The sequence below is a fragment of the Myotis nattereri genome (genome assembly GCF_964212035.1).
Source record: "Myotis nattereri genome assembly, chromosome: 11".
Lineage (NCBI taxonomy): Eukaryota > Metazoa > Chordata > Mammalia > Chiroptera > Vespertilionidae > Myotis > Myotis nattereri.
Genome location: NC_138086.1, coordinates 37,809,099 through 37,831,389, shown reverse-complemented (window position 1 = coordinate 37,831,389; position 22,291 = coordinate 37,809,099). Strand labels below are relative to the sequence as shown.

The 22,291-nt window shown below is 32.5% G+C and overlaps 1 protein-coding gene across 3 annotated transcripts in view; it reads left to right on the top strand.

The window, feature by feature from the left end:
• The window catches only part of CACNA2D1 (calcium voltage-gated channel auxiliary subunit alpha2delta 1), a 389,241-nt gene that overhangs the window by 337,061 nt on the left and 29,889 nt on the right, over positions 1–22,291 (top strand). The window contains exons 19-27 of one of the 3 annotated variants that reach the window (XM_081102325.1): positions 3,946–4,002; positions 5,316–5,387; positions 7,687–7,748; positions 12,949–13,025; positions 14,300–14,320; positions 14,966–15,026; positions 19,435–19,532; positions 21,085–21,172; positions 22,168–22,230. In XM_081102325.1, coding sequence (XP_080958451.1) covers positions 3,946–4,002; positions 5,316–5,387; positions 7,687–7,748; positions 12,949–13,025; positions 14,300–14,320; positions 14,966–15,026; positions 19,435–19,532; positions 21,085–21,172; positions 22,168–22,230 — 599 coding nt within the window. Of the gene's footprint in view, positions 1–2,108; positions 2,137–3,930; positions 4,003–5,315; positions 5,388–7,686; positions 7,749–12,948; positions 13,026–14,299; positions 14,321–14,965; positions 15,027–19,434; positions 19,533–21,084; positions 21,173–22,167; positions 22,231–22,291 lie in introns of those variants that run through there. The other 2 variants (XM_081102324.1, XM_081102326.1) reach the window with 2 other exon arrangements.

The window sequence follows — 22,291 nt, the reverse complement described above, 5'->3', positions numbered from 1 at the left end:
TGGAGATGAGCATCGTTTCTCAATAAGCTGGAGCAAAATGTTATTAATGATGGCAGAGGGTATGCATTGGCTAACCAAAAATTGCTAGCAAATTATGTAGTAATAATGTTAACAATCAGCATAATAATCAATGGCTTCTAAAGATAAATTTATTAAACATTGTGAAATTGGTATCAAATCCATGTAATCTTAACAATTTGTGAAATTCATTTCTAAGTGGAAATAAAAATACAATTCTGATGTGATATTTTCTATAAGCCATAGAATTTAAGCCAACGTTTCTTTTTTTACTTTCTAAAAGTGTATGCTTAGTTAGAGGTTAGAGAAAATTCCCTTCAACTAATTAAAGATGTCTAAAATTACAAATAAACATTATGAATTGTTTGTTATTGCTTGGCAAACTCAAAATTTTTCTCTATTGTCAACAAAATTTAAACTTTATTATATGTATGCATATTTCTTTAAGCACCTTAAAAATAACAAATGTAAAAGAATACTTCCTGTAATTTAGTACAGTTTAGTAAAAAAAAAAATTTTTCAATGTTAAAGTTCAATATTATTTAAGGCTTTAAATGTAAGCTTACAGTTTCTTAAAAAAAGAAAGTTGGTGGCATAATACAAATGGTCTCTACTTATAATGATTCGACTTAGGATTTTTTTGACTTCACAAAGGTGTGAAAGCAATATGCATTCAGTAGAAATCGTATTATGAATTTTGATCTATTCCTGGGCTAGCAGGATATGGTAGGATCCTCTCCCATGATGCTGAACAATGTTAAGAGTTCTGAGCACGTTTAAAGTAGCCCATCTGAAGGTATGATGCTCCATAGGTTAGAAGTGTTAAATGCATTTTCAACTTATAATCTTTGCCATTTATGATGGGTTTATCGGGACATAAACTCATCATAACTCAAGGAGCATCTATAATGGAGAAGTAGTGTGGTATTAAGAAACCTTTGAGCTATAAAAGTAGGACTTACAGCCAACACTGTAAACTTGAGTAATTGAGCAGAGGCTTAAACTAATAATTATTTTCTACCCCACACAGTATATCTGCCTAGGAGATTAAAATATATATATATATATTTCAGGCTCCATTTCCTGAAAATTTCATTTAATCTGGCAGGGGACGGAATCCAGGCTTCTGAATAGTTTTTAAACTAACCCAGGTTGTTCTAAAGTGCAGAGTCTCTAGATGAATGGCTTCAGGAAATTCCCTTCTAGCTCTCGAATTCCATGACAATTTGAATTTCATTTGTTGCATCAGTCTTTATATCTTTTATGATTCCTTTGGAGATTAAAATTATACTTATGTCTCGATAAATTATTTTATGTTCCTCTTCTTGCATGTTTCTGTGTATTATCTTAGCAGTCGTGTACATCTTAGTGAATTATTATTCTTGCAGTACTTTCAGATTGCATGTAATATTTTGATATAATTTTTAAAACAAACAACCTTAAAAGTGGTTTGTTTTATGTTTGTTTTCCTTTAAGGAAACCCCAAATGGCAAACTAGCAACCACACAAGACTTCTGAATTTTGGAAATATTTTTTGAACTACGTATGTAGTATTTTTAATAATACTTAACTACTAATTATTTCAATTTAAAATTTGTTAATATTGCATTTTATTTTAGTTCCACAAATTATGTGGTTATTCTGTCAGTTGATATTCAGATTTTACAAATGAGAAATGTAAAATGTTAGATATTTAAAACTTAAAAGTATTGGGAGTAGAGGAACTTGATTCTAATTCTCAAGACTCTCTTGTTGCTTTCTTATTAGAAGATTTTACTTTTGCATTTTTTTTATAACTGTGCCTATGATGGGTCTTTCAAAAAATTGCCTACGATGGGTCTTTCAAAAAATGGTCAGCCAGATTGCCATTTAAAAAGTACAAGTTATTTATTGACATTTTTCTTTTATTATTTCATTTTCTTCTCTGTGTCTTTATATGTTGGATTGGGACATCATCTTCATATTGCCAATTCTTCCTGATAATGCCTCCTCCATGCATGCTGTTTGGGTCTGGTCATGCTATGCATTATCCATTGCATGTAAGATAATATTCTTATTTATGTTTTGATTATTTTGACTTTGTTTTGCAGTGACTTTATTAAAATTTTAATGCTGGTATAATGGTGTTTGTGTGGAGATAATTTATTTCATGGGACTTTTAAATAAGCAATTCTTAGTATTTTCAACTATAGAGTATCCTTTTGTTAGAGACTTTCTCAGTTTTGTTTCTTTAAAGAAAGGATTAGAATTATTTTCAACATTGATTTTTATTTTCTTCTTATGAAATATGTGACATTTCAAATCAATATTTGCTTCTGAGCAAATAAGATGCTATCCAAACAATGGTCAGTATTGAACAATTTGATCCTTATTTTCAGTTATCTAGAATCTTCTGATTCTACATATTGAGTTCATAAGCAGTGAATATTTTTTCAATAAAATTGACATACACAGTTGAGATTATTTTTGTAAATTTGCCTTTTAAAAAATCCTCATTCATCAAAACCCATGGGAATCATAATCTTGCATTGTTTAAATGGAATTACTCTTCAAAAGAAGGCCTTTTGTTATAATTATAAATTAATACATGCCATGTGCACTTATTTGTCATCATTTGTGATAAATAAGATATGGTTAATTTCAGTATATTTTAATAATTGGTGCTGTCTTTGGTAGTCAGTCCTCCTAAAACATTCTTTAAAATAGTGATGATCTGAATATATTTTGGAAGAGCCTGTGAGGCTGAAATTATTCAAAATCTATTTACCTTGCAATAATACAGCGTAGTTTGTATTTATTACTCCTGTTTACTTAATTATTATAATATAGCAGTATTTATTTTATGAAACATTAAACACCTGGTTTCTAAAATTTTGTAACTATAGAATTATAGATACCTATTATAATTTCATTGTTCTAGTGAACTTTGAAATTCTACTATGGCATGTTGCGTTACTTGGCATGTGTTATAAGATAATCAGTATATTTTTGTTTATCAAATAGTTCAGTAAGTTTTCATTTTGTAATTAACAACTTTTTAAAAAATGTCATATGAGGTGAATTAGCCAGGCTAACTTTTATTTTGATATATTTATATAAATAAGTAAAAAAATCTTCATTATTCCACAATGAATTTTATTTATTGTTGGACACCAGTAAGAAGCAGCGGTAGGAGATGTTAAAGCAGGGAACAGTATTTAATGAATCCAGGGGTCATTATTCTAGTTAGACTTCAATTACAATACCTAATCTTTATTAAGTTTTTTTATGCCTTAGCCACAAATTTTTCGTTAAATAAACTATATGTAAGGTTCTGAGATTCAAATACATGAAAGAAATTTGCATATTTATGCATTGTAAGAAGAAAGAATACATTTAGTAAAGCTTGTTCTGCTTAGCAAATTCATAGTTTTAAAGTATTTTTCTTCATTTAATCTCTTATTACTTTACAGATACAAATAAGGAAGGATATTATTTATATATTCCCTTTGTTATATTGCTTAATATGTTATTAACTTGGCTATATTTTGCTCCTTTCCATCATAACTAAAGAGAAACTCCTGAGTGGATCTTCAAAGTCATTTCCCCCCAGAGCTTGTGGTTCTAAATGTAGTATCTAACTCAGTGCTCAAAATAAGACTATCTTCAGCTGATGATTAATTAAAATTTGCTGCACTTAAAGCTTAAATTTCTGGCCCTACTTATTATTACTTTAATATATATATATATATATATACATATATATATATATATGAAAGAATATATCATTATTTTTATTATATAATTTTTATTATACCTTAGGTAAGTAACCTTTACAGGTTAATTTTATATTCAAATATTAATTGAATTATTCTATATATAGCATCATTTTACAATGTCACATATGCTTAATTATTATTATTTTTTGTGTAGAACCCCAAATCTCAGGAGCCAGTAACTTTGGATTTCCTTGATGCAGAATTAGAGAATGATATTAAAGTGGAGGTGAGTGTAATCAGGAGGCCTGAACAAGACCCTCAGCTCAAATGCTGGAATCACCCACTCCACAAGTATCTATTGAGCAGCTTTAGTGGGTTGGGTGCTCTCTTAGGTACTGTATACACAAATTTGGATTTTTTTTCTCTTGAAAAAATTCTAGGTCCTGGGCTCACTTATCCAAAAGGTCATATGAAAAGAAATAAATATTTTAAATTGGGCATGTTTGTTTCTTTCTCATCTCACAGATAGAGATATTTTAAGTATCTCAACACAAACATGTGTCAATAAAAAAAAAACAAACATGTGGAGTATGTTGCTATAGAGTTGAAAGAAATTTGCAGGGAATCTAACCATTCAACCATCCAATGAGCAACATGTGTAGAGAAGCTGACATGTTTGTCTTAGTGCTCTTTCCTCAGAAAATGTCAATATAATTTCAAAACCAGAATTGCATGTCACTTCCTCTGAGAGGGTCTCCCATCACGTTAAGGATAATCATTAATAATAATAATAATATTTATTGAGTACATGACATGTAAGTCATGGATTCTCAAGAACCTTTGAAATAGTTATTATTATTGTTATTACTATTATTGTTATTATATCTGTTGTCCTGATGATATGCGAGGTACAACAAGGTTCCATTGCCTGCCTAGCTTGTCTCCTGTTACTCAGCTGGTAAGTAGCAGAATCAGGTTTTGAAGCTGATTGCTCTCCAGAGCAAAGATTTTTAAGATTCTTTCAGATGGATGAACTCCCTTTTTTCTCTTATCATAATCTGTCAGATTGTGTTTTAATTTGTACTTGCTTTACACATTGTACAGCTTTATTCCTCATTTTACAATATAATTTAATTCTTTATTTTAATTATTCTGGGCCAAGGTATGATGCTGGATGTTTTAGATGGTTAAAGAATATTTGTTGTAAAATGTTTTGACATGATAGAGTAGGATTATGTAATAGTAAGGAGCTTGGTCTTCGGACTCTCATGCCACTGAGTAACTATAATTATTATTTCACCACTCGTAAATCTCAGTTTCCCCTTGGCCACATGAAGTAATTGACCACTCCTTTATTGATTATATTTTGAGAATTACTGCCTCGTTGAAAATATTTCATTAAGGATGTTCTTATTTTTAAAAAATAATGTAAACTTACTATAATGTGATAGCTTTTAAAAAAGTATTCCCAGAGAATAGCAGCAACCTACTACTTTTATTCAGTTGGTTCTGAAATTAGGTATAATATGTTAATAAACATACTTTGGTAGGTCAATTAGTAATAATTGCAATATAATATTTTTTTTCATTTTTCCTTAGATTCGCAATAAAATGATAGATGGAGAAAGTGGAGAAAAATCCTTCAGAACTCTGGTTAAATCTCAAGATGAGGTAAGAATTAAGTCAGGCTTATTCTCATACATGTCAATAATAATTGATATTGGTAGTTAGTCTTTTTTTCTATTAAAACAATATTTATTTATAAAATAGGGTTGTCTCCAGTAAACAAATTTTTTAAGGTACTCTTCTTTCCTAGAGGGATATTTTCTTTTTTTATAATCTTTATTGAAAGTATTGCATAAGTCCTCTTTTCCCCCCATTGACCTCTTCTAGCCCACCCCACCCCTTTCAATAAGATTTTTAACTCTTGGATTTTTATAAAATAATGTTGTTTTGGGTTTCTTTATTCTTTTTCAAATTTAATTTTGTTTTTCATGTATTCTTATATTAATATGTTCTTGAAATATTTTTATCATTATAAGAAATAAAGCACAATTTAATGTGGATGTTCTTATTATTGTATTCCACATATTAACTATTTAGGATTTTAAACATTTTTTGGTTGTTTACTTGTTTCTGGCTTGATTTATCTTAGTGCACTATTTATGTACTTTATATATTAATTTCCCTGCAAATCTGAAATTAAATCAGGAGACAACACAACTACCCCCATACGTCACTGGTACAAATAATGTAATACAATGTATTGTTTATTATTATTCCATTGTCTTTGAAGAATTCTTTATATGAGAAGTGTGCCTATCTGTTATTAGTCACATGTAGAGTAAGTGCATGTTCATATATTTGAGTATTTGAAAAAATATAGGACTCAGAAGTTTTTGAGCCTAGAAATTTAATCTTTATAGCATCCTTTTAAAATGTAAGATTTCTCCTGAATTCCTCAGCAGATCTTTTCCTAAAATGTAGCTAGGATCTAAATAGGATCCTTCAATGGCATGTGGCTTTCCTTATTTTATATCATTCAGAGTCCCCATTATGAGACCCTAAGGGGAGGTGAAAATCAATTTCAGTCTTCGTTAAAACTTCAATTCTCTTTACTCAGACTTTAGCTGTGCTGTTTTCCCCTTCACTCCTTACAGGAAAAATGTGTGCCATTCACCAGTTACACCAACTTTTCCGTGTAGTTCCATCAACCAGATCTTTGACTTGAACATTCTTTCCTCAACTTAAAAATCACTTTTGTTTCTATTAAATCACTTTGATATTTTCCTACTTCAATTGACTATAAATTATTTTTATGACCAATATTCACCTACAGAGTTTTCCTATTACTAATAGTGAAAAAATATCATCTTGTATGTCTCCTAATCTGATATTATTTTTACAACTTGCAGAACAACACTAGTTTGCCATGTTTGTTGAGCAGTATCTAATAGGTAAACATTATTTTTAAAAGTTATTTTAAGAATTTTACTAGTCCAAAAACCTTAACACTCCATTCCTCCATTCTCCCACTCTCACATAAATAAAACCAAGGGATGTTGGATGTATAGCGGCAGCATTGTGTAGTTGCTATACAATGGTTTGACATCATACATTTCCTTCATCCTCTCAATAAATTTATTTCTTCATCATTAATTGTGGAAAATAATAGTATCTTCACCAGGAGGTTGATTAAATGAGATAGTGACTGCAAAGTGCTTGGTATGTTGCCTAACTCCAATTATTACTTCAGTGACTGTTACTGTTCTGATGAGGATGACTAAACTGGAAATAACTAAAAGAATTACAAGATATGAATGTGTTATCACTATATCTAATGGAAGAAAGAATAATAATTTCTTTAGTATTGTTCATCAGCTGCATATAAAAGATTCTACATCCAGGCGGTTATTTCTCTCTTTACTTCCTTTCCCTGGTACATTTAGTTGTTTTTTCAACCTTCATAATACTGAGTTGTTAGTCTCTCATGATAGATAAAACTATAATAATGGCTTAATTAAAATAGTAATATGCTAATCTTACATTTGGATCTAGATACACTGACTGCATTAATTTCCTGATATTATAACCATTTCTTTTAAACATACTCTGGTATGGATTATCTGAGTCTTATCGAACATTTCACAGTCCTATTTCATTATTACAGTTTATTTTTCAGGAAATGTTTTTAAAGTATTTGGGTTAATAATTTGGCATAAATTGCCAAGATTTTCACTTGTAAGCTTTTAAAATTTATCATGTGGTTGTTTATTTTGTCCTAACATTTTGCTTTATATATACCTATATCCATAACAGAATAAACATTATAACATAGAATAGATCAGAAATTTGTGTGGAAGGATGTTGACTGACCACTGGATTTATAAATAGATCCTAATGTTTTGCTCATCATGTAAATTTACATAGAGTAAAAGCTGAGAATAACCATGTGAAACTTTTTTTCTAGAGATATATTGACAAAGGAAACAGGACATATACATGGACCCCTGTCAATGGAACAGATTACAGGTAATTAACTATATTTATATGTATATTGAATAAAAGTATTCATTTCAGTGTCTTTCACCTATTTTAGTAGTGATTTTTCCAATGGATGAATATTAAGTCTTTGCATTTTCATTAGCTATTTTCAATGTAATTAAAATAGAAATGTTACCTTTTCCAACAGTAAAATGTTTAAAGTTATAGCTGTGTTGGTTTTTACTCAAAGTGGAAAATATAGGGAAATGCTAGGAATATAAAATTTAGAAATGATATGTGATATAAATATATTTGATATTTTGTATATTTATGTTAGTAAAAATAAATGTTGACAATATGCCCTTAATTTGTAGCTGTCACCTCCACTAACCTCCTTATATAAATTAGTTTACATTATTCACATTTTAGGTTGTAATTAACTTAAAAATAATGTTTATTACATCATAGTGTGATCTGATATAAAATGCTCAGTTGATATAATTTACCCCCAAGAGTAGCAATTTTGCAATATACTAATTCCTCCAATTGACTGGGCCTTGTAAAACTGGACACAGCAACACCCTATAAGAGTGATAGATTCTAAAATTGTTGCCTTCTTCATTTAAATCCCCAGCTCATGAGACAGTGGCACATGGTAGACATTCCTTAAATATTTACAGGATTCAAAATTAAGATTTTTCAGTTTGCCCCATCCTGTCCATTCCAAAGAATGGTGTCCAAACTTCCATTGAAACAGTTAAGTCTGAAGGACTCTTTGGCTACATATTTATATATAATAACTGTGGTGGACTCAACTATTCCTTAACAACAGCCCCCCACTATATATATATATACATATATATACCTAACCTTTCAGGGGGGCCTAGATGCTGGGGATTTCCCTAGAGCTGCAGTGTTGTTATAATAGGAAACTGTCGCCTTTTGTGTTCCTAGGAAGGCATACAAAATAGATATAGAAGAAAACATAGGTATTAATGTCAGAAACAGTACCTGCCAGTCTTTCTCCACTTTTGCTTTTGCTTTTTTACATACTTTTGAACGTATTGAGAAACACCAGAATAACTGGTTTAATTACTTTACTTGTGTCTACTGATTTCTCTCTCTCTCATTTCTATTAGGCATCTCTTCACATATACACAATCTTTATTTACATACAAAAGTCATTACTTCTTCTTTCTCTTTTATGACTATTGCCAGCTTCCCCCCCCCCTTTTTTTGATGAATTTGTCAGAAAGTGTAACAGCACAGAAGAAATCTAGAATCTAGGAGCACAGTCTCTTTATTATTATTATATTAATTATAGTTATAGTTATTATTTTAACCCTCACCTGAGGATATATTTTTATTGATTTTAGAGAGGAAGGGAGAGGGAGAGAGAAACATTGATGTGAGAAAGAAACATGGATCAGTTGCCTCTCACATGCACTCCGACCAGGGATTGAACCCACAACTTGGGTATGTGTGGACCAGGAATCAAACCCAAGACCTTTTCAGTGTATGGGATGATGCTCCAACCAACTGACCCACACCGGCCAGGGCAAGGAGCCCTATCTCTTTAGAGATGATTTTATGATAAAACAAAGTATTGGATGTGCTATTGGGAACGCACTCTCTGCCTTTGTTCCTTAGGTGCACAAATACATTGCTTTTTTTATTCTTTGTAGAATGAATTTTTTTGCATGTATATTTATACAAAGAAAAACCTGGAATTTTATTTTTTATTTTTTCCTGTTCTGTATTGTTCATAGGAAAAAGTAATGAGATTACAATCTGGACATTCATCCCAAAAGCCATGGTATGAGGCTTGAGTTATTTGAAAGAAGATCTCCTGAAAATGTCTAGAAATATTTAGAAGCCTGAATATGCACAGCTTTTCCTGTGCATTGCTAAATTTTAGATTACATATTAAAGGCGAATCCTGAATGACTCAATTGATCAACTGAACCTAGCCTCACTTTTGGAAAATAGGTGCATCGGAAATCTTTGAGATTGCCTCATTATCTGCACCCATTAGTTCCTATGTTTTCTTCTATATTCAAAGAATTGCAAAAGTCATTTGCAACAGCAAATGTAGACATGAAAAACTGTTTCCTTTTGATCCTGGCAATGAGTTGTCAATAGGAGTTGTTCCTACTACAGTCAGAATTATACTTTGGGGGTATTTTTAATTCGCCTCATACCTTACCTAAATGTATCTGTAGCAGACTCTCAAATGTCCATTACCTTCAGCCCCTTTTCCTCACACATCCAGACATAACACACAGTGTGGACAGGTTAATGCTTATTTCTGCAGGGCTGAGCATATTACTTTTTTATAAAAATGTAGTCTCTTCTCATTTTCATGAAAGTTAAATTTCAACTTCCAATTCTGATCATTCATGTCGCATATTTCTACCCTGTCTTTTCTCCCACTGCTCTTCCCATACAAGTTACTGTTCTCTGAATAGCCAATCTTCCCTTCTTCTGCATGTTTGCATCTTTCATTCCCTTCCCCAACCTACAACTTTGAGCCAGATTCCATCTCTTTCCATTATAAGTACTTTTCTGAATCTCTTTACAAATAAATTCATAAATGCCAATTTAGAAGAAAATGTTACATCTATATTAAAGAAACATGGCATGTGTTGATTTAATGAATGAGGTACCAAATTTTATTTAGTGATTTTTGTCTCCTTAAGCCTTGATATAATTTAGATACATTTTGAAATATAGTAATTAATTATATTAATAGAATTCTCTCAGCACTAATGGTTTGTAGTGAAACATTTTCAAGCTGAAAAGTGTTACATTCTACTTAACTAGTTAATCATATTTATGTGACTCACATAAATATTACATGGGATCTAACATCCATCTTGTGGCCACTGGATTTATTGGACGTTAATCCCTGGGAGAAAATAAAGTCGCCTTGGCCTATTGGTTTTATATGGAGGGAAACAGCAACGCTGTGTATGAGAGCATTGCTGACTGGGAATGTTGGTAAAGATCTTATCTGCTGCAGGTTGAAGAAATAACTGTTGTCTTAACATGGAAATAATTAAATGTAGCTATGTTTTTCTACAGAACAGTGTGTATCCACGAGTAACAACCTGAGACTTCCAGGCCAGATATATACTTAATACGTCAATTTTAAAACTATTGTGTCCCTCGAGGCTTGCCACACTATTTTTTTATGGTGCATGAGATGTAACACAAGCTTGCAGAATGACACTGTGGTAACCACATGATATAATGTTATCGGTTTTAATTAGAAGTTTCTCTTAGCAATAAATGCTGATGGGGTAGTAAAAATGTCCTAATTTCCCTGGAGAGGAATTTTTAGGAGACGGTCTTCGAATGCTCAGTAATTCTGCTCCACATTTTATAAATGGCAAGTGAATCATGAAAGGTCATCTTGCTTTCAGGCTAATTGCACTGCTTATTTTAATTTTAATCTCTGCCTCCATTTAAAGGAAGTTACCTACAAAATGAATGTAGAGATTTGCATTAAATCTACATAACATTTTATTTCTCTGACCTTTACCCATAAGGAAAGTCTGTGAATTTCTTAGTGATGGTAAAAGATTTGAGAACTGGAGGTAGCAAGCATCCACCCATTTTGCTACCTTGACTGAACAGTTAAATTGTAGCAAATAAACCACTGCTTCTTTATTCTTCGTAGAATTAATTTTTTGCATGTATATTTATAAGAAGAAAAACCTGGAATTTTGTATTTTTTCCTGTTCTATATTGTCTATATTGTCTGGACATTCATCCCAAAAGCCATGGTATGAGGCTTGAGTTATTTGAAAGAAGATCTTCTGAAAATGTCTATAAATATTTAGAAGCCTGAATATGCACAGCTTTTCCTGTGCATTGCTAAATTTTAGATTACATATTAAAGGCGAATCCTGAATGACTCAATTGATCAACTGAACCTAGCCTCACTTTTGGAAAATAGTTGCATCGGAAATCTTTGAGATTGCCTCATTTTCTGCACCCATTATTTCCTAAGTTTCCTTCTATACTCAAAGAATTGCAAAAGTCATTTGCAACAGAAAATGTAGATATGAAATAATTAGCAATGTCCTATGCATGTATATTAGCCCTTGTAAGAATAAAAGAATTTCATACATGCAGTGGTATTTCTGGAAATTGTATAATATTCAAATGTTCTGACATCTTTTCAGTTTTAATGCATTATGTGTTTTATTAATTGGCAACTTCAAAACAGCAAGGTTACCTGCCTGTCAGCTTTTTATTTTGTTCAGTTACTAAGACAAGGTTTCAAGATAGGCTTTTCGGTGTCTAAATAGTTCTGAACTTGGTTTAAGATTTGCACACGACCTGTCCTCTAGTTTGTACATCTATACGTTTAGAGTATCCCATGATTCTTGTAACGTACTGAGCTCAAGATGTATGCCCTTTTGTACCTGACAGCAATTTACCAAGTGCTGTGGAATATCCGCAATAAATGAATTTGAAGTATTGGGTAAGAACCAATGGCATGAGCAGGGAATCATTTTTAGTGCTATAAAGGAATCTGAATTTTCCCATTAATGGACTCTCTGGACTTGTCTAAAGATTAGAGTATTAAAATAGTAGTTATTTAGATGAATAACCCATGGATACAAACAATAGTGTGGTGAAGGCCTGGAGTGGGTGCGTAGAGAAGGGGTGGGCTAGAAGGGGTCAGTGGGGAGAAAAGGGTACGTCTGCATAACTTTCAACAATACAGATACATTTTTAAAATGAAAGGAAAATGATTTTTAATATTTCAGATGATTATGTAAATTGTGTAATAGAAATGATAATACTTACATTTGTAATTTTTAATAGCTTACATTTGCTACAAAGCACTTTAACATTATATTTAATGCATCAATTTTATTTGCTTTGTTTAAACATACTCCCGTATTCTATATTTTTCAACACTCAACAGTGTTTTCTGAAAATATAGTACCCATGACATTTCTTTCTCAGCTAATTTATAGGCATATTTAGAAGCTTATTTTCCATGTGTCTTCTGATCCCCTATAATGTAGAGAGCTGGGTGACTCAGGATGGCAAGATCAAATTAAATACTCCATTAGCAGAATGCATTTTACTGTCACAGTAATATGTCTTTTCCTTCCCATGAAAAAGATTTTTTTGGATTTTCCATGAACTTGACGTGTGGTGGTTTTTTGTTTTTTTTATGTTTCATTTTTGTTTGTTTGTGTTTATGCTTCTCTTGTTTCTATTGCAGTTTGGCCTTGGTATTACCAACCTACAGTTTTTACTATATAAAAGCCAAAATAGAAGAGACAATAACTCAGGCCAGATGTAAGTACTGTGAAAGCAACTTCAGGGTCCCTTTACCATCTTCTAGTATCAAATGTTTAAAGACGTCTAGATTTTGGAATACCCAAGGCTTATCCATTCTAGTAGCTGTTATTACCAAATCTACAGCAATGATTCTAACCCATTCCAAACATGCAAGGAACAAGAAATATTCTACATGGATAGAATATGAGCAGGTACTCCAGTCTCACTGGCAGTCCCCACCACCCTTCCCGCCTCGCTTTGTGCTCTAGAATCATTGCAGTGCTGTGTCCTCTGTTGCTGTTGTTTTAAGGGTCTGCTAGCTGATGCAAAATGTTTCACATAGTCTCTGCCCACGGCACTGTGCAAGTAAAGCTTTACCTTTTCTTTCTTTTTTCTTTATTTTTTTTTGTTATTGTTGCTTTTGGCAAGAATAATATTGTGCTCCACATGTTCTACTTTGTTGGAAAATATTAGATTGCACTGGTCTTTGGTTTTGATTTGGTGATTAACTTTTTCTTATAATCAAAATTAATGTCTTCAGTAACTTAAATGAATTCTTTTAAGTATCATTTGGAATGTGGAGTAATTATTAACACTAGTGAATATTTCAAATCATTATTAATCTTTATTTTGTTTTGGGTGACTAGATTTAGTATAGTAAAATGACCATCATATCCTTTGCACATTGCTCACTTATTACAACCTAAATTTTTCTGAGTACAATAAAGTAAAAAATGTATACATATTTGCATATATATTTTATATCGGAAACCGGGAATCTTAAGAATAAGTAAACTAGATTCTTTCATTTCTATGTCAGTTCTTCTTTGCTCTCTGCAGTCCTGGTTCTCAGAGTACATTGTAGTATTTTATACATTTTTATCACTTTCACTTGATAGGTATGATGGTCTTTTCACAACCAGTAACTTTGCATGAGCTAGTTCTTCACTGGATAAATGAGGGGATGACTAGCGGGTCTTTGATGATTGGTAAATGGCTTTGTTTATAGGCTAACACCGGTATTGCACCTGCATTAACCACTTTGAAGAATAGACCCTTGAAATAACCACAGTGCAGATAGAGTGCTCTAGTCGTAATTGACGGGGCATACTTTCCAGTCTCCAAAAAGATGTGTCTTCTTTTCCAGACTACAGCTGTACATAATGAACCTTTGATCTATGCGCAATATTTTTATTCAAGGAAGTCATTGAATAAAATATTGTTTGTGACCCCCTTTGCTTTACCCTCTTTTTTTTGTTTCCCTGCTTTCTCTTTCTGATGGATTTTCACAGCAAAAAAGGGCAAAATGAAGGGCAAGTATTTTCTTGTTGCTCAACTTTTTTTCTGTTTAGTACTCTTGACATTTCCACTGATCTTTCCATTCCTAATGGATATTATCCTCTGTGCTTCTCATTAGCTAGATTTTCCTCCATGATCACTCAGACCTTAGCAGCCAAAAACGGGGAAAGAATATGCTTGTGTTTTCAAGTGGAGCCTGTTTCACATTCAAGTGTTGTCTTAGACTTAAATATTTGTGTGTTTTTATCCTTCTACTTACTAATTCATACTAATGTGAAAAATGTTACTAATTCACTAAGGCATTAATTGGTTTATTGAAATCATTTTCTTTACCATAATATTCATAAAATTTTATGTTGACATTTTAAATACCTGTGATATATTAAAGAATATCTTGGTTAGAATATGGTTAGTAAATGGGAAAGTTATAAACTTAGCATTTTCTCTGACAAAACTGTTATAATCTATGTTACAAAATTAAAGTTTATTTTTTTAAGTATGAAGGACATTTGTAGTAATTGATGTATTTCAGCTTAGGATATACATAACATATTTTAATTTTCTCATTAGATTATATTTCTAATGCCTTCTTATTGCCATAGAATCTCAGGATATATATTCTTGATTGCTTATCTAACCCTGTAACATTATCTTTGCAGATTCAGAGACACTGAAGCCAGATAATTTTGAAGAATCTGGCTATACATTCTTAGCACCAAGGTTGGTTTGGTTTTATTTTATTTTTATAGCTTGTATGAATGATAACAGTTCTGAATTTGGGTCAAGACTGCTGCTCTGGGTTAATTTCATGCCAAATTATGGAACCAAAGGGAACAACAACTTTAAAAAGGAAAAGAATCCTGCTAACTCATTCATTTACTCATCCAGGTATTTACTAAGCAACTACTATGTGCTAAACAGATTGCTGATGTGGGGATACAGTAGTGAACAAGACAGGTGTAGGCTTTGCTTTTGTTGGAACTAACCAGGTAACAAGAATGAATTATATATTTGCATTTGTATGTGTACACATACAAACATACTCTCTATATATGTTTTACATGTTATATATATACACACACACACATATATACACACTGACAGATATATATATGTGTACATATACACATGAGAATATATTCACCTTATAGTAGGTCTTACATAGCAGACCGTGCTGATTGGCTTCTGTGCTTCACCATCAGACAAGATGGAAAATATAGGTAACAGGCATTCACAGAGGATAAACATGTCTCAATTTCAATTCCCAATTGGTAGGCAAGGGACTTTATTTAGTTCAGCAAGGACTTAGCCAGTGGGCCATTCCTGTGGCCTAAGTCATCTTCAGTATCAACATGACTTACTGGAAGATTGGAAATTTCCTGTGTGCTTAGGGATGGAGCAAATCCACCAGAGAAGGGAAGCAATGTTGTTATAACTTGTGACACCTCAATTAACACATGTTAAGCCCTTTACAAGCATAAGTATATTTACTGCTCAAAAGAACTCTATAATAAATTAGTGTTATTGTCCCAAATCACAGATCAGGAAACAGTTTTAGAGATGTGAAATAATAGTTTCCTCTTTACTGCAAGGTATGAGTATATATTGACTATACAAATGCCGATAGATGTCAAAAGAACATTCAGTATACTTGAGTAAAATATTTTTGTAGGGAAGGTTTCCTGAGAACATTAATACTGAGTGTGTATTCAAAGCATTGTGAAAAATAAGGTGATTAAAAAATTGGGATAAAGAATAATTGGCGAGAAAAGGCAGAAAGTTATGTAGTATAGGACAGCAGTCATATATTTTTGTCACTATTATTAATGAGAAACAGCGTAGCAAACTTTAGAGCAAGACTGTCTGGGTCTGTTACCCATATGTTCATTGTTACAGCGTGTTACTCAAATTCTCAGCACCTTAGTCTCTTTGCTTTCAAATGTTGGATCCCTGACACCTACTTCAGAGTTTGTATAAGCTTTTGATGAGATTATGCACGCAAAGTATATACCAAAGTTCTTGGTAAGATATGAGCTCTAAATAAATATGAGTTATTATTTATTGGTTGTAGTAAGAGGTAGTAAGAGGAAGGAGAGGAAGAAGGATTTAATAAAGGGTATTCAAAAGTAGTTATTTTAAAATAATTTAAAGAAGAAAGCTTGCAAGTTTTATAGACATATAGCCATTTTAGTTAATTCTTAAATTAAGCTATTTGATCATGATTAATCAGTTTTTGTAATTTCCTCAATTTTAAAACTACTGCAAAAGGAAAACATTGAATTTAGATGCACGGAACATTCCTGCCTTAAAGAGGCATACAGTCATAGGAATGAAAAGTCTAAAACATAGGTTAATTTTGCTGTCTGTCTTGGATGTCCAGAATGAGAAAGGCACTTCAAAGAAGATGAGTTAGACTGAGAAATAACAGTTTGCGATAGGCTAAAGTTCAGTGCTTACCTGTGACTTATTTAAGGTTGTTGAACAGAACAAAGTCATTTTCAGTATTCTAGAAGTAATTTGCCAAATTTCTAATACTAAAGGTCTGTAGTTTCAATGCCTTTTGAATTACAACTTAATTTTGTTACAGAAAGTGACCGAAAGAGATTATAACTTTCAGGTCCTGAAAGTGTTTTCAGCAAATTGAAGTTTGTTCTTTTAAAGTCAGGCAAATATTTCTTCACCTTGCTGCTTTACTTTTCTGAGGAATCATTTTCCTAAAAGAAATTAACAATGATCAATATTGTAAACTTGATCACTTTTATTTTTTTTTTTCAAATATATTTTATTGATTTTTTACAGAGAGGAAGGGAGAGAGATAGAGAGTTAGAAACATCGATGAGAGAGAAACATCGATCAGCTGCCCCCTGCACATCTCCCACTGGGGATGTGCCCGCAACCCAGGTACATGCCCTTGACTGGAATCGAACCCGGGACCCCTCAGTCCGCAGGCTGATGCTCTATCCACTGAGTCAAACCGGTCTCGGCAAACTTGATCACTTTTAGAGGAAACAGAGCCTCATAGTAGATATATTAACAGGTATCCCCACACGTCTTTAGAGACGAATTTAGAAGTTTTGGTAATGACAGGTATTGTTCGGCTCCCCACTGTCATGTGTGATTCCTTTGGGGAAAGAACCTGAGAAAGAGTGATTCTCTTGAGTCCTGAAGCACCCAGGCCTGTGTTGAATAGCCATTAGGCTAACAGACAACCAACATCAATGCTGTCTGTCTAACCCCATATTCGCCTCTCAAATATTACCATCAGCCTCTTGCTACTTATTGCCTGTAGCATACGCACCACACTCCTCATGGCGGGTGATTTTCTGTGGTCCTTCTGGATCATCTTATTACTAAGGAACTCATTCTACTGACACAACATTCTGTATTTTCTCACCTTTTCATTTTAAAAACCTTTCACTTTTATCCCCATCCTAATTCACAACTCTCCTTAAAAGGGAACTTTCAACATTTTTTGGCTTTTGCTATTAGTAAAAATCAGATCCTCTGATTTTTATTGTAATCAGACGTAGTCAGTATGTCTTTAGACTATTTCAAAATGCAGCACAATTCAACCAGCAAATGTAAACACACACACACACACACACACACACACACAGGATGACACTGTCTAAATTGATTGCTCACCACACTAAATGCCTTCTCTTGGCAGAGGTCAAAGTTGCTTTTGGCCCGGAGCTATGCAGTAACAGAAGTGCACAGGGTGGAAGTTCAAAGCACCTCGTATGGTTAACACACACTAATTCGGGCTGTGAGCTGTGAAGACGGGGCGCTTCCTCGGGCTTCCCCGTCTGCTAGTTAGGTCCCTCTGAGTAACCTGTTTGCAGCCTAGAGTCTCGGTTTCCTCACCTTTGAAGTATTGTATACTTTCTGATAAAGTGAATTTTAGGATTAAATGAGCAAATGTAATTTTAGAAATGCCTTTTAAATAATAACAGAATTCTAAAAATGGGTTTTTAATAATTATTTGCAACATTTTATTGAGTTCTTCTAATACCTTGAGTTCAGCTTCTAACTTGGTGAAGTCATTGCAATCTTCATTGCCAGGCACCCAATCAGGGGGGAAAAAGCCAGTTGCACTTAAAAATGTCCTTAATGGAAGGAATGAGATTTTTATTGAAGCTTTACCCTTGCGTATATGTCCTTTAATACTCCCTGTGGTGAATATGGACGTTCAGAGGCATGTCAGAGTCACCAGGCTGTCTCAAAGAGAAACCCTTGTCTGACTGTTTGAATTGAGAGCTGAAATTGGTGTTTTTCTTTTTTTTTTTTTAAGAACTATCATTTTAATTGAAAGAATGACTTTGGTATTTGGAAAATCTTTTCTCAAAAAGTCAATCGTATCAGCCTTTACTTTGAAAAAAAATGACAGAGTTTTTGTTGCCAAGGACAAAAATTTGAGCTTTTAAACAAAAATTAGAATTGGTAAAGTTGAATTTATTACTATGAGTGTCCCCATATTTAGACTATTCTGTTGATGACATCAGTGATGATATTAATGAATATGCATTTTCAATATTGTATAATAAAATGTGTCATCATTTGGAAGACCTGCATAACTCATATTTCCCAAGTGACTAATGAGTTATGTTACAAAATCATAGATGCAAGAAGATTCGCTAAAATATAAGATAGTGCATTGTTTTATGTGCCAAAATAAAATCTTGCAGTTGACCATAGTTAAATCAATGCTACTTTTTCCAATAGGTTATTGTTTTATTTAAAAACAGTAATTTCTCATAGAAATGTTAACATAATGGTTTTACTAGTATTCTTCTATTTAGCGAGAAAATACATGTTTTAAAATTTCTCAATTTCTATATGAAAACTGTAAACCTACATCTTACAGTGATAATAATGTAATAAGTATACGAAAGCTAGCATTTATTGATCATATGGTATCCAGAGGTCAAATGCTTAATGTGTATATCTATAATACCACTTATTGTCAAAGTATTATCTTGATGTAGAAATGAGGAAATAGAGGTAACAAAATCAATGGCTTACAAAGTCATATAGCTAGTAAAAAAAAGTGTTTCCACTTCCTATGATTATGTGTACATTTTTAATGTTTTGATTTTAATAACCAATATCTTAAAATATTTTTCAGAGATTACTGCAATGACCTTAAAATATCAGATAATAACACTGAATTTCTTTTAAATTTCAATGAGTTTATTGATAGAAAAACTCCAAACAATCCATCCTGTAAGTATGCACTAATTCACAATAATTGTTCGTGTGGTCAAATCCCGGTTCAGTTTAATTTGTTATGATGGTTTATTTATTTTATAAAATTTTAATGGTAAAATGTAACAATATGACCCTAGTAAAGAAATGTTATTACATTATTAAATGAAATCAAAATTCAAAAGCCAGAAAATAGATACTTGCAAGTGTTGAGGATATGCTTACCTTTGCTCCTTTCAAATTTAAGAAGTTTAATTTTGAATGATCTTTTGAAGGTTTTTCATTGCATTGTTCTTGCTATTTGGAGGAAAACAAATATATAACACATATTTTCCAATTTATATAATGAGTTTTACTATGAATAGAATAAAAAGATAAACAGTATTACCTAATTGTTTTCTTGCTGACATTCTATTTTGATCAGTTAACTTTGTAATTGAAAATATGCTTCTATATTTTCCCATTTTGGTAGTCTTTTACTATTACATTTGTCTTTTAGAGAAAATTTGCATCATTCATACTATGAAACTTGATAGATATTTATTAATTCTTAGTTTTTTAAAAAATATATATTTTATTGATTTTTTACAGAGAGGAAGGGAGAGAGATAGAGAGTAGAAACATCGATGGGAGAGAAACATCGATCAGCTGCCTCCTGCACATCTCCCACTGGGGATGTGCCCGCAACCCAGGTACATGCCCTTGACCGGAATCGAACCTGGGACCCCAGTCCGCAGGCCAATGCTCTATCCACTGAGCCAAACCGGTTTCGGCGAATTCTTAGCTTTTAAAACATTTAAAAAATCTTAACTATTTTTTCCTAAAAATTAAAATAATTAAGACCAACTAAGATTTTTCATTTTAATCTTACCCCCCATCTCTTGTAGTAATAGCATATGTTCCTAACCTGAATAAAATGAAATGTTGATATGAATGCAGTTTCAGGGGCTACTTACAGGTTATTCACAGCATCATGGGCTTAGAGCAGAGGAGCCTGAAGAAAAGTATGAAGAAAAAGTGTTTCTAAAATGTGTATTAATTTGACCCTTGATTTTTATTATCTATCCTTCCCATTACCTTTGAATTTGAGCTGATAGGATCCTTCACTAATATCAGTAGATTCCAAAAGCTAGTCTTGGAATGGAGATGGTGTGTGATAACTTACGCTCCTTGGCCAAAACAAACAAAAACCTACATAACTATGTATTTTTATATTTATATATAGAATTGTCCATGAAATGATGATAGTTTGAAATCACTATACAAAAACAAAAGAGAATACTATTTCTTCATTGTTTCTTGATTGGCATATTTCATATATCTTGTTAATGCAGTTTTAAAAATAAGTTGCCTCATTTAGAATTGGCTTTTCCACTACTAATTCTGTCCATAGCCTAAAAAAGTCAAGGAAAGATGAAAAAATGCAGAAAATAAATATAGGATTTATTTTTAAATTCATGGAAATATTTTTCATTCTAAATTGCTTTTAGAAATAGATAATATATTTGTCTCATTATCTTAATTTTAAAAGTATGTGGGTGTCATTGAGGGTCTCCTTTTTCTGTGTTAGGTAACACGGATTTGATAAATCGGGTCTTGCTGGATGCAGGTTTTACAAGTGAACTGGTGCAAAATTACTGGAGCAAGCAGAAAAACATGTACGTATTGCTCTTATTAATTAAAAACTATGTCCTCCTTTTCAGTTCAGCATCTTTCTGGGGAATGTCTGGAAATAGGCATCAAATTTAAAGTTCATCTTTAATAACAATTTATTGAGAAAATCAGTTTGCAGTTGTTGACAACTTGCATTTGCATTTGCAGTTGTGGGTGTATGTGAGGAATAACACCTGCCATTACTCAGCTTTACATGGAGTGTCTACACTGACATGTGAATAGGCATGTTTGCGTGTGCTTCTACATGTGGTAAAATAGGTTTCCTACCATGTACCCAGTCAAGAAACTGACAAATCTGACGATGGTTCTCATTTACAGTCTCTCTTCTACCCATTTCCAATCAATCATCAAGTGCTGAATATTTATCCTAACAATGTTTTCCTCTCTTTATACGCAAAGTCCCAATTCCAGTTTTTAAGCAATTACTGCAACTGATTTTCATGCCTTTAATACTTCCCATTCCTCTTCCTACAACAGCCCCCAGTCTATATTCTCCATGTAACTCACACTTGCCAGTCTTACTTTTAAAATGCAGTTCCAATTCCAGGCTAAAGGTGCCACTCTCCAGCATGGATTTCAAGGTCATTCATGAGCTGACCATTCTTAGAAGCTTGCACTCAAAACTTGACTTCCTATATTTCTCACCGTGTGCCTTTTGCTTTTATCACACCAGATACAATCACTCTTCACTAGCTTCCTCTGTCATCCCGGTTAACTCCTATTCCATCTTCAAAATTCGGCTGTATTATTCTTTTCCTATATATGTCTTCCTTAAGCGTCCTCCCTTTTAATTACATATTTCTTAGATGTTTTAACTATTAAAACATAGTTGCATCTATTGATATATTTACTTTGGCTACTTTGGCTATCTGTATTTTAAGAAATAGTTTTATTTATCTTTGTATCACCAACACCTAAATTAGTACCTTTCAGAGAGTAAGTTGAATAAAGTATTTCCTCCTTCTGTCTTCTGTTCCAGCAAGGGAGTGAAAGCTCGGTTTGTTGTGACTGATGGTGGGATTACCAGGGTTTATCCCAAAGAGTAAGTTCAAATAACATCTGTAAAAATAAGTGCATTACAAAAGACTACGGCAGGAATCTGT